At 41.4% G+C, this 12,918-nt stretch overlaps 2 protein-coding genes across 2 annotated transcripts in view; one reads left to right on the top strand and one right to left on the bottom strand.

The window, feature by feature from the left end:
• ABHD17B (abhydrolase domain containing 17B) overlaps positions 1 to 3,918 on the bottom strand; it is a 39,165-nt gene extending 35,247 nt beyond the window's left edge. The window contains exon 1 of the mRNA XM_029203103.1: positions 3,307 to 3,918. The gene's annotated coding sequence lies outside the window, so the exon portion shown is untranslated. The remainder of the gene's footprint in view (positions 1 to 3,306) is intronic.
• Positions 3,919 to 4,332: 414 nt separating this feature from the next.
• The window catches only part of CUNH9orf85 (chromosome unknown C9orf85 homolog), a 58,075-nt gene continuing 49,489 nt past the window's right edge, over positions 4,333 to 12,918 (top strand). Inside the window, exon 1 of the mRNA XM_029201381.1 lies at positions 4,333 to 4,494. Within this exon, the coding sequence (XP_029057214.1) occupies positions 4,393 to 4,494 (102 nt within the window). The 5' untranslated portion in view covers positions 4,333 to 4,392. The remainder of the gene's footprint in view (positions 4,495 to 12,918) is intronic.

Here is a 12,918-nt window from a genome sequence, read left to right on the forward strand (position 1 = left end):
TACTACTATTTCTTCTAGCAGTGCTTCTTAGACTTTAAGGTGCACTCAACTCACCTGGGAATCTTGTTAATATTCAGCACCTGAATCACTAGGGTAGGGCCTGAGGTTCTGATTTCTAACAAGCTCCCAGAATTCTAATGTTACTAGTCTACTATCACACTTGGTAGCAAGATTACAGTGTGGTTGAGCCTGAGCATTGACACAGTGCAATACATTACTTTGTTATAAATTACTTCTTTATTTTAGTCAGGGCATTACTTTATTTAAAATATGAATGTAAGTTTATTATTATGAACTTCATTTTAACAGTAATGAGGCAGTTGTAAAATATTTCTTTAAAAATGGGATATAGGTTCAAGAACCACTACCCTAGAGGAAGCCTTGCACATGCACCTAAGTAAACATATACCGGAATATTCCCTACGCACTGTTTAATAAGCAAACAATTGGAAACAACTAAAATGACCAACAGAAACCTGATACAGTCACATAATGAAACACACACCATATGACAGTAAAAATAAACTAGAGCTACCTGAATAAACATAGATAAATCTTGGCATGATCAGTGAAGAAAGCAAGCTACAGATACAAAATTCATAAATAGTCTTAAAACCAATCAAAGAAAAACCATACAGGGTTCATGGATACAAAGGAATGTAGTAAAGTATAAACGGAAGGATGCATGTTAGCGGTTGGGAGTGGGGAAAAGAGGGAATAGGATTTAAGAGCGGTACCAAGTACAGAGGAAGCTTTGTTTTGTAGTTTTAACTTTCCAACTGGGTAATGAGTGCATGAATATTCATTATATTGTATATTATCAATACTTACATTGCTACATTATTTCTCATTTCACCTCAGTTGGCGAAAACTGTTGGGCCTAGACAGATGTTTGGAAAATACTGCTCCAAAGCAAAGATTCAGGACTAGAAGACAGAAGACCCAGATTCAAGTCTCAGTTCTGGTTCTTACAAATTGTGTAGCTTTAGGCAATTCAAATAACGAACTTCTCTAGGCTTTATTTCATCTGTAATAAAGTCATAAAGCATCACTTTTCCTCTCCAACTCACAAGGCTGGGTTTGAGAGCCATATTGCTATGTGAGAAATCTGTAATAGGATAGGAAAGGTAGGAGTAGGTAGGAGTAATTTTTGAGAATTAAGAGCAAAACCTTGGATATATTAGAAATAAAATCTATCAGTAAACAAACCAAGCAAGTCAATTTGTCACTCTATTTTCTTGTCATCACTGATTCTAAAGCTATGACACCAAATTATATTTTCTTAACAATGGAGAAATTTTGAGTTTATCACTTCCTAAGTGATGGCATATGGATAGACAGTCTCCCTATTATAACTATGTTTCTTTATCGTAATTCTTCACCAAGGAACTGAAATTCATGATACCAAAACAAAATTGCATTAAAAAGTACTCTTATTAACTAAAACAATCAATGTCACAACCAGAGGAACTGTTGGTTCTCACTGCCCTTTCTACATAGTGAGCAGATGCACATTTTATTAGTCCTATATTACAGATGGAGAAACTCAAGATGTGGGATAGCTTGCCTGGAGCTGTACACCAATTCAGCGACAAAACTTGGAACAGACACTAACTGCCTAGTTCTTCTGTGTTCATTAAACTACCAAAAACATTACTTTGCCATAATGCTTTATGGCAATTCTGTATGTCACAGGAAATAGAAAATTCTTTGTCAGATGTCATGCACGTTTCAAAATGGGCAAAGATACTCAAGGAAACAAGCCACTTATCAACTACAGTACTGCACAGCAAGTGACAAGATTAAAACTGCCTAGGCCTGCTAAAACTCTAATCCTATCCTTGACAATTAACCTTATTAATTCTACAGCAGGAGAAAAGAGAGGTCAAAATATAGGTGAGGGTTTCTTCCTGGATCTCAAGTAATATAGCAATTATTGCACAACAGGGACCTTATTTCTTTTATAAGGTGAAACATGTCTATCTCCACTGCTCTTCTTTAAGTAAGCCTCCACCCCTACTCCCAACCAAAGAGTTGGGCACCCAAATTAGAACACTGGCAATTATGATAATTATCAAAATATTGGCTCTGATTAGATATTAAATCACCCAAATGAGTTTATGCTATAAACATATGAGACAAACTCTTTATAGAGAAAAGTTCATTTTATTTTAAGTCTTCTTGTTAATGTAAACAGATGAATGCTCTTACAACATGTACCTTTGTACTCAGACTCATTACCTAATGACCAGTAGTTTTAAATGACGCGAGATTTCCAAACTTTTTATTTATTGGAGCCTTAAAAAAAAATCAATGAATTATCTTACGGATCAAGTACTGCATATTACAGAAAAGTTTTAAACATGAATACCTTTTTGTAAGCCAACAGCCAAAATTTAAAGGTCACCCTCCCTGTATTCCGTTACTCATCCTTCTGCTTAACAAATCCACTTCACGCTGACTTAAATCTATGAGTCATTTTAAAAAGTTATATCCTGGCGTTGGCAGAAATCTCCATGGATCAAAGCTCTGAACATTTCTTTCTTTTTTTTTTTGAATAAGAAGCCAGGGTTAAACTCTCTTCTTTACAAAAGCCCTTCACAACAGTACAATCTAACTTGACAGTACAATCTAACTTGACAATCTAACTTTTCGTTTCAGGGTTAAAAAAAATTCCAAAGAAAAACTCTAATTTTTCAATTCAAAAACAATTCCTGATGAGCCTACCCTAGAGTTCGAAAACAAGTAGAGTTCAACCATCGAGAGAAAACCACCCTACGGCGGCGGACCAGAATACACAAATCACCAAGCACGGTGCAGATTCGAGCTAAAGTCTAGGCTGGCACACACGAGGACATCCAGGAGACAGCCTTCAGGCCTCGCGACTCTCACAATGAGCCAGAGAGCGAAATGTGAACCTGGACCCATCTTTCCGTCCACAGGGAGAATAGCAAAGGAATGAAATGAGGCCCTTCTTTGCAAGGAGGGCCCAAGACCTTTGCCAGTCCGTCTGTCCGTCCCTCTCCCGCCCCCAGACTCCCACAGCCTTACCGACTACGAAGACTTTCCTACCTCTCCCCTTCACCGAACCAACAGAGAATCTTCTCAAAAACCCAGACGCGATCGGGAGTGGCTTCTCCGCCTTTGCCGGCGCCGAGAGGCATCCCAGTCGCCAACAACAAAGACGCCTCCCGCTCCCCTCCCCCCGCCCGGCCCGGGCTCGTCCCTCCCGCGCTGCTGCTCCGGGCCTAGCGCCCTCTCCCCGAGCCCAGCCGCAGCGCCCCGGCCGCCCGTGGCCCCACGCACCTGCACCTGAGGGCCGCAGGCAAGGCGTCAGGCAGAAAGGGCCAGGAGAGAACCTCTGCCGCCGCGCTGTCCTCTACGAGGCGCGATCCGCGCTGCTGCCGCCGCCCGACTCTCCCGGCCTGCGGGCGGGCCCGGCCAAAGAGTGGGGACGAGGCCGGCAGCCCCCGGCGCCGGGACGAGCAAGAACGGCGGCTCCCGAGGGGGCCGGCTCGCGCTCCCGAGTCTCGCCTCGCGCCGGCCCTGCTCCTCCACACGGGTTCGCGTTCTGCTGACTAACGGCCTCGGCGCGAGGCGCTGGAGCGGCCGCCTCCGCCGCCGGCTGCTGTTGGGCCTCACGTCCCGCGCGGCCGTGGTCGCTGCTGCCGCAGCCGCCGCCACCTCCCTTTCTGGCACTGCAGACACCACCCAGACCCAGCCAGGTCTTTCTTCTTTTTAATCCTCCTTTCTTTGCTCCCCTTCGGCCTGCCGGCAGCGGGGTTCGCTCTCGTGGCGGGAAGGAGGCTGGAAGGGAACCCAGGCTCTAGCAGAGAGCTCACTAAGCTAGGAGTTGGTCACTGACTGAAGGAAAGTGCCAAGGCTGACCCGGACTCCAGCCTGCGAGCGGGCTGGGGGTTGGACGCAGTCCAGTTTAGCCCGACTTCCACCAATCACAAGCCGCCCAGAGGAGTAGGGCGCCCGGAGAGGCCGAGCTGAGTCGGCAGGAGGCGGGGATTGCGGAAAAGAAGAGCCAATAGGAGCAAAGTTTTCCCTCCCCTTCACTTGGGCGGACTGCCACATTCGGACCAATGGGGGAATTTTCGCTTCGAAGAAAGTGGGATTTTTCGCCGGGTTTGAGAAAGAGGCTTCACGGATGGGGAGGAGTAGAGACTGGGCTGAATAAAAGACCCTTGCTGGAGCTGAAGGGCCGAAAGGTGTCCTTTGACCTCCGCGAGGAGTCACGTGGGATTCCGGAGGCGGAGGCAGAAATGCTGGTTAAGTTCCTTCCGGGTCAGAGACTGAAGCGTGAACTCCGTGGAGATAGTTCCTGGTATCCTAGGCTTGTGTGCATCTTCCTTGTCCGAGCTCGAGGTGGTTGTGGTTTCGGCGATGAGCTCCCAGAAAGGGAACGTGGCTCGTTCCAGGCCTCAGAGGCACCAGAATACGTTTAGCTTCAAAAATGACAAGTTTGATAAGAGTGTTCAGACCAAGGTAGGAACCTGCCTATTACACTAAATCTGACTCCAGGGAGGAATGGTTCAGTGGAAGTGAGAGGAGTTGGCTCTCAGGAAGTGAGAGGAGTTGGCCAGGGCAAATGTGGACCGCAGCCCAGAGTTAGTTTTGGCTGCAGTGTAGCCTTTTCTTTGACCTGGATGTGTTGTCTCCTTGTAAATATATTTGGCGGTCAACATTTGACTAATTGTACTGAATGAACGGGACCCTCATCAAACCTAAAATGCAAAGGGAAAATTGAGTCGTTGAACGCTCATTTGGATTACATATTTGCAGTAGGAAAACGAGGATTATGACGCTAGTGTCTTTTTCAAATGTTGCACCAGGTTTATGCAGTCACTGTTTCTTTTTGGAAAATCCCAGGCCCATAGGTTTGTAGGGAGAATGTGAAAGCTCTTAAGCCCTCTTAGCCCCAGTGTCCACACCAACATAATGGGGATTTCTCTCTCGTTTGTAAGATTGTTTTGAGAATCAAATTATTTGATGAATGCAAAACTGCTTGTTTTGCTGTTTATATTTCTTTAGCAGATTTCTTTAAGCTGGAAGGAAATTCAGACTGTATAGATAGCCAGAGGTCTTGAGTTGTATACAGCTACTAATTTGCTGTTAGGTATTTCTCCCTCCTCACTTAGCTGTATGGAGGGGAGATAATTGAAGACAAGAGCAGCTTGGGGGCAGCCGCCATCATATCAGATAAACCTGACGTTAACGTAAACTGGAGCTCAAATTTTCTAGGTGTGTGGCTTAAGCAAGTTATTAAATATTTAATTTCTCTGAGTCTTACTTTGGTCTCAAATGAGAAACCTGCCTGTATTGTTGAGAGGTTAAGTGATATATATAAATGATCTGGATCATTAGTGTCCAACAACTGATAAATTTCCCAACATTGGCTACGCAAGAAAAGTAACTTTTTTTTTTTTTTTGGCTGCGTTGGGTCTTTGTTGCTGAGTACGGGCTTTCTCTAGTTGCAGCGAGCCGGGCTACGTTTCGTTGCGGTGCGTTGGCTTCTCATTGCGGAGCACGGGCTGTAGGCGCGTGGGCTCAGTAGTTGTGGCTTGCGGGCTCTAGAGCGCAGGCTCAGTAGTTGTGGCGCATGGGCTTAGTTGCTCCGCGGCATGTGGGATCTTCCAGGTCTGACGATCGAACCCGTGTCCCCTGCATTGGCAGGCGGATTCTTAACCACTGCATCACCAGGGAAGTCCCAAAGTGACAGTTCATGGTAACCAGTGACTTCCTTTTTCTTTCCTTTCTGTCTTCACTATACAGATATATAATGAGCATCTTTCATGTACAGGGTCCCATGTGCATGTGTATACAGTGTTCAAAAGAGTTGACCCTGCCTTCAAGGAACTTATGGTTTTCTGGGTCATGGGACAATAAGCACAGAGGTATATAATTATAAATTATGATGAAGGGAATCACAGTTGAGTAAAGAAGAATAAGGAGGGATATTTTCAATTGGGTGCTCAGAGGACCTCTCCTTTCCCTTAATTAGGTTCAGATTCAGAAGGAAAACCTGGAGCAACGTTTGGGAGGACTTTCCCAAGTTTGTACCTGTCATCAATAGGTAAACCAGAGTAAAAAAGCTGTGCTATTCCAAATAGATGTCTATCTTGCCCTGTATTCTTACTCTAAGTTTTTTCACAAGCATTTACTGCTGATTGTTTTTCATCAGGTGATAAAAAGCAGTTTTAATAAGTATTTAGCTACAGTGTCGCTTACTGTGCTTGTTGTCCTTTTAAGTACAGGACTTCTTGAACTTGTACTTCTTGTTCTAGTACTTCGTCCTAGACTTCCTGTACTTTTCATCGTGTATTTTCTGGTGTTATCTAACAACCATGTCATTATGGTCTGAAATGTTTTCATGAGTCTCAAGTTCAGTCCCTGAGTTTCATTTTGTTTATCACTTTTATCATTAATTCCTTTGTCTCTTTTAAATAGTGAGGAAGTCTCATTTGTCCATTGGTAGAACCACCAGGTGCTTTGTTATTGGAGGTTCTAACAAAAACAGCAAGAAATATTTTACTGAGGAAGATCATTAGGTTGATTGTTCATCTGTCTGATGGAGGACTAATAATTGGCTGCATTCATGGCAAATTCTTGAACCAGCTATGTGTAGCTGTCTAAAGCCAAGATTTTGTCAGAAGCATCTGACCCTGTCTTCATTCCTGTGCTTTATACCAGAAAGATGTTTTATTCAGCAACATCTAATAAAGGAGTGGTAAGATGTGCATGATTCTCTGTAACTCTCCTTGAAGGATTGTAGTAACAGTTGACTACTTGTACCTCATTATTTTGACATAGTCTTGCATGATGGTTCTCTGTCTCCTCGTCTGCCAAGCAGTTTGTCAGGACTGAAATTAGAAGTTGGATAATGACAGCTGTTTTATTGGAAAGTTATCTAAGTAAAGCACCCGCTCCCAAAAAGACACAGGTGATAACTGTCTTCATATACTTGAATATATTCCAGAAGAGGAGAGAAGCTTCGCATTCCAAATGGCCAAACTTGAACCAACGGGTCAAAGTAAAAGAGATAGGTTTCAGCTCAATATAAGGGAATTGTCTTAATAGTGAGGAGCATGCACTAGAATTTTGTAACCTCCCCGTCACTGGGGTTATTAAAAGAAGCCTCTATGGCCATTGGCCTGCAGTGCCCTCTCATGACTTGCAGAGGTGAGGTGGAGATGGGAGTAGGTTTAAATCTCTTCTAGTTATTTGGTACTAAAATATTGATTGTATCAATATCAGGCTTGTGTCCCTCATTGGAAGGGCAATAATGTGTAGTGGAAGGAACACTGGACCAAGAAAAAAGAGCCACATTTTAGCTCCAGTTCTGTTGGGTTTTTTTGCTTTGTGGAAGCATAAAGCATATGATAATTTATGTGGACTTGCAGTTGCTCAAAGCTTAAAAAATTAATTAGAAAAGAAATACATGTTTGTTGAAGAATATTGAAACAACAGAGAAATGTATAAAGTATAAAAGTGAAAGTACCTTTTTCCAGGCCTGTTCCTCTTCAGATGTAGTCACCGTTAAGAGATGTGTATGTTTTTAGACATCTAAGCACAATATAGTACATATGAAATAAAATGCATTTTCCCTTTCTCATTTAGAAAAGTGAGTATGTCAGAACATAGAGATTAAGCTCATTCTTTTTAATGGGTGTATAATATTCTTCAATATATATGTAGAGTAGCTTATTTAATTACTTTCCTATTAAACATTTGAGTTGTTTTCAATTTTTCACTATGACAAATAAAGTTGCAGTGAATTCTTGTATTCACATATTTGTTCCTTATCAGTTATTTGGTACCAGACATTGTGGTAGATACTAGGGGTATAAGGTTGAGCATAATATACAGCCATGCCTTTAATTGAAGCTTATAGTTTGGTGGGCAAGGTGACGGGCATTAATCAAATAATCTTTTTGAGTATGTTAATACAAATGGAAGTAAGAGCTAGGAAGGAAAAGTCTAAGGGAACCTTGAGAGTGTCTAGCAGGAAGTCTTGAGTAAGTTTGGAGGGTTTAAGAAGGCTTCCCTGAGGTCTGAAGGATGGATAGCATTTAACTAAATGAAATGGGAAGAGCATATATTATCTTCTTAAGGATGCTGTTTGTTTCATATGTGTAGTCAGCATTGTTTTTACTAGCATGTCTGAAAGTGTTAGAGCCCCAGGATCACATGATTTTGTTAGGGCAGAAGTCAATTTCGTGGTCAATACTAGATCTCACCTTTAGGGGGTCATAGTGTACATTAGCATAAAACACTTAGATGTTTTGCAGTTTTAAAAAAAATTATTTAGCCAAAACTTCCCTGGCTGTAGACTTTGGTTTACATAATACCAGTTAAATGTGAATTAATTTTGGGGGGAACACACTCATTTTGGGAAACTCTTGTTACTACCTTGAAATGGAAAAGGAAAAGGAAAATCTGAGGTTATACTCTCTAAATAGTTTTGGAAATAAAGTTTTGTTAATAATAGCTAATGCTATGTACTTAAGTATGTTAGCATCTGTGAACACTTGATATGTATTATCTAATTTGATCTTCAAAAATAACCCTAAGACAGGTGCTACAGTTATCCCATTTTGCATCTTGGGAAATTAGGACTCAGAGGTGAATGATGTGCCCAAAGTTACATTAATAGCATGTGGCTGGCTATCCATTGATTAGGTGTAACCTGTGCTGGGAGACCTTAAAGAACAGGTAAATTAAAAGTCCCTTTTTGTGTCTGTGTGTTGGTTGTTGTTTTTGAATACTGTGTTTTTGTCTATAATAGAAGCAATGTGATACCAGATTAGGGTTGGAACAGAGATGAGCTTTATTGACACTACCCCTAAACACTACCTGTTTGAAATGTTCAGGGGAAAGAGTCTCTTCTCATAAAGTGTGGCCCCCTGGAGTGTCACATATCACAGATATGGGCTGGTTGGAGCAGGTCCCATCTAATCAGCCAGGGCTCTGGAGCAGGGGTGGGGCTCCTCACTCATTTTGTGTGAAAGCAGATGCTAATTCCTTCAAGACCCTCAGCTCCTAGTTTAGGCAGAAAGCTGTCAAGTTTAAGGTGATATGATTACATTTATACAGCAGAACAGGATTCTGTGTTTACAAGCACCTTTATTCACAATAGCCAAAAAACCAAAACAAAACACAAACAAAAACCCCCACAAATATCCTTCAACAAGAGAATAGATAAACAGATTGTGTCAATCATATAATGAAATACTCTGCTATTTAAAAAAAAAGCTACTGATACATGCAAGCATGTAGGTAAATCTCAAAAATATTGTGTGGAAGGAAAGAAGTCAGGTGTTTCTCACATCTATAGAAATCTGAACAGTAGTTGCCTTGGGTGGTGGGGGAATTGACTGGAAGGGGTTCAGGACAACTTTCTGGAGTGACGGAAACATGAAGGTCACAAGCATTTATTGAAACTCATTGAATTGAGCATTTAAGGTCTGTGCATGACACTGATATAAATTTTACCTCAATTATAAACAGATATGACAGCAGAATGACTGATTAACTACTCAGATGTCATGAAGTTCTGTTTTTGTTGTTTGCTTTTTGTTTGGGGAAGTTGTAGAAATACTACCTATTATCAGTATGTTTTAAAAAGAAAACTATTTTTTTAACTTCTCCAGAAAGAAAACAAATGACAGGTTGACATTCTGTCATATTGAATATGTTAGCTAACCATAAGTCAAATTAATTCTAATAGTTGTCTTCTAATATTTTCCCGTTTTTTAAGCTTTTATCTACAAACTCCAGTCATGACCCTTAAGTTAAATATTGTCTCTCTGTAAGAGAAATACAGATGGTCGTTACAAAGTGGATCTTGGGAACTCCTTGGTGGTCCAGTGGTTAGGACTCTGCTTTCACCGCTGAGGGCGTGGGTTCGATCCCTGGTTAGGGAACTAAGATACCACAAGCCACGTGGTGTGGCAAAAAATAAAAAACAAAAAACAAAAACAAAGGATCTTGTTCATAAGATTACTGAGCCTGGGGCTTCCCTGGTGGCGCAGTGGTTGAGAGTCTGCCTGCCGATGCAGGGGACACGGATTCGTGCCCCGCTCCGGGAAGATCCCATATGCCGCGGAGCGGCTGGGCCCGTGAGCCATGGCCGCTGAGCCCGCGCGTCTGGAGCCTGTGCTTCGCAACGGGAGAGGCCACAACAGTGAGAGGCCCATGTACAGCAAAAAAAAAAAAAAAAGATTACTGAGCCTGGATTTTTTTTCTAGATTGACTCCAGGATAGAGTCATAATAATTTAGTTGGCCATGATGCCTGACACTGTAGGATGAATGAATAAAACCTTGCTATGGAAAAGATACTATTGGTAAGGCTCATTTTGTTCAGGTAGCTTGGAATCAAGTCATATGGGATCTTTGTCCTATCACCTCTAGCCCAAAGATGTTGTAATTTAGGAAATGGTCTCAGATTGGTTTAGGTTATCTCTGATGTGAGTAATTTTGGTATGAGTTATGAAGTGCCAGTCATGGGAATAAGTGTTATTTCTTAATGGATTTCAACAATTAAGTTTTAAATGAGTGAGTAGCCATTAAACAAATCTGCAGCTGGGCAGAAATAGATTCCACTGTAGTTTCAAGGTAACCATCTTTGGCATTCTGGAGATCACCTGGGACCCCCTTTGATCTTTTTTCCAGATTGGGAAGTGCTTTGATATATTTCACCAAGGCTGTCTATTACATGGATTGAAATTAAATGTATCCTCCCCGCAATTGACTTCATATTAAATTCAACATACTTTTTCAATGGACAAGGTGATTTAATCTATGGTGTGCTGGGCATTATGATACATAAGAGTATTGTACTAAATAAAAGTCATAGTGCTAGTGAATATTCACTGTTTTGAATGTTTTGAAGCATAGTATTCCCTATCTTTTACACAAAATAATCTCATCCATGTTTTGGGATATTTCATTATACCTACATTCCCAAGGTGCTTCCACTTGAAGCCAATAAATTGATTTTGCATGTTTCTTATTTTTGATGCCTGCTACAGTTGTTTTTTTCTACATCAACCATATGTTGTAGACATTTCATTTTATGTACAATGAATGACAACTGAAATTAATTTGTCTTGATTTGGTCTATGTGTTAAGGAATACTACCATACTCACTGTTGGATTATAAAATTTTATAATTACATTGTCAACACTTGTTTCTACATAAAGTTAAATACTACCCTGTTAGAAATAAAGTATTCTCAGAATTCTTCATCTAGGTAAATTAGTTCACCTGAGAGAGAGAAAGTCGTAATGTATATTAACTCTTCCCTAAATTTGGGTCATTTTCCGTTTGGAGAAACACTGTGTAGTACGGAGTGGCGCAGTTGGACAAGGAACCTCAGGGATGACAGTTACAGACTGCTGCGGCATTTGTTATTTTAAGCTATAGGACTCTCCACACCTGCACAAGTGTTATTGTGAGGTCACAGGCAGGTGTACAGAGAATTGTGTTTGTCCTCAGAGCAACCCTGCTGCCCGCTCACTCCAGCCTAATTGTTATTGATCTTTTTCTCACCATTGACTTTTGTGAAAGGAAGAAATGAAATGAGAAAGGGGATAAACGGATAGCTAACATGCCTAAGATTCCTTTCTGAGATTTTCCTTATCACTCCAGGCCAAATAGCACTTAAATATACTGAATGAATTGAATAAACGTTCCTCTTCTGAACTTGTCTATGTATGCAAGGCCCTCTACATGCAGGTGATTATCATTAGGATTCTTTAGTTGCTAACTTAAGCAAAAAGGGAATTTATTGGAAAGATACTGAACTGCTCTCATGAAGCTTAGAAAAGGTGTTTGTTAATTTGTTTCGGTTGCATTTTTAGTGTCGAGGATTCCCAAGTTGGCCATTTTTGCTGGGAAATTTTATACTCATTTGCTTTATGTAGATCCTAATTGATACAATCCTTTAACTTTTCAATGTCCCGTCCCCTAACCCTTCCAATTTGCCTCCTGGAACTGATAGTTTACTATCATCAAACAGACATAGTGTTGAAAATAAAATTTCGTTCACTTTCTTGCCCTGACTATTCCTGGGAACTCTGTTTCCCTATAGTCTTTAAGTAATGATGTTTTTTTCACCCCACATCTTCAACCCCTCATTTAGAACCCTTTCTCCCATTTGTTGCTTCAGTCCATTTTTCCTTGCTCAGAACCCCAGCTCTTCTGAAATGCATGCCATCAGACTATTTTCCCCTCCAGATCCATCCTTACCTCCTCGTTAGTACCCAGCTCACTGCTTTTCCACAGTTTTCCTGTCATTAGACTTAGTGATTGCTACAGCCACATGGATAATCAAACATCTGATCTCACAGCTTTTAGATCCCCCCACCTCAGAAATCTATTCCCATGGTCAAATGTTAAACCTCATTGCTGGTAACTGCTCCTCTTATAAACTTAAAACAAGCAAACAAACAAAAAGAACAACAAAAAAAAACCCTGTCTACTTACCTGGCTTCCTTATTCCTCAAATAATTTTTTTTAACTCCACTGGGTGCTCATGTGCATTAAGTTTTCCACTTTCCACTGCACCTCATTGATGTCCTTTTTTCCCTCATCTAGCTTGGAGACCATGTTCTATCAGTACAACTGCTCTTTTGCATGTACTTCAAATCCCTTATCCTTCTTTCCTTCTGTGGTACTTACCTGACAGAATCCTAACCTTGCTTAGATCCAGCTTTCTATCCACCATCATATCTACCAAACTACCTGCATCTGTACCCATTGTAAGGTCGGATCTTAACAAACGGCACCGCGAAACAGAGGAAAGCTTCAAGTGAGCTTTATTAGGGAGCGCTCCCGGGCGAGGTTCACTGGTCCAAGAGAAAGGGGCCAGAGAAGTTGCACCTGGGCGAGGGGGTTGGGCAAGATT

Source organism: Monodon monoceros, unplaced genomic scaffold (genome assembly GCF_005190385.1).
Source record: "Monodon monoceros isolate NGI ecotype Baffin Bay Population unplaced genomic scaffold, NGI_Narwhal_1 Super_Scaffold_5, whole genome shotgun sequence".
Taxonomy (NCBI): Eukaryota; Metazoa; Chordata; class Mammalia; order Artiodactyla; family Monodontidae; genus Monodon; species Monodon monoceros.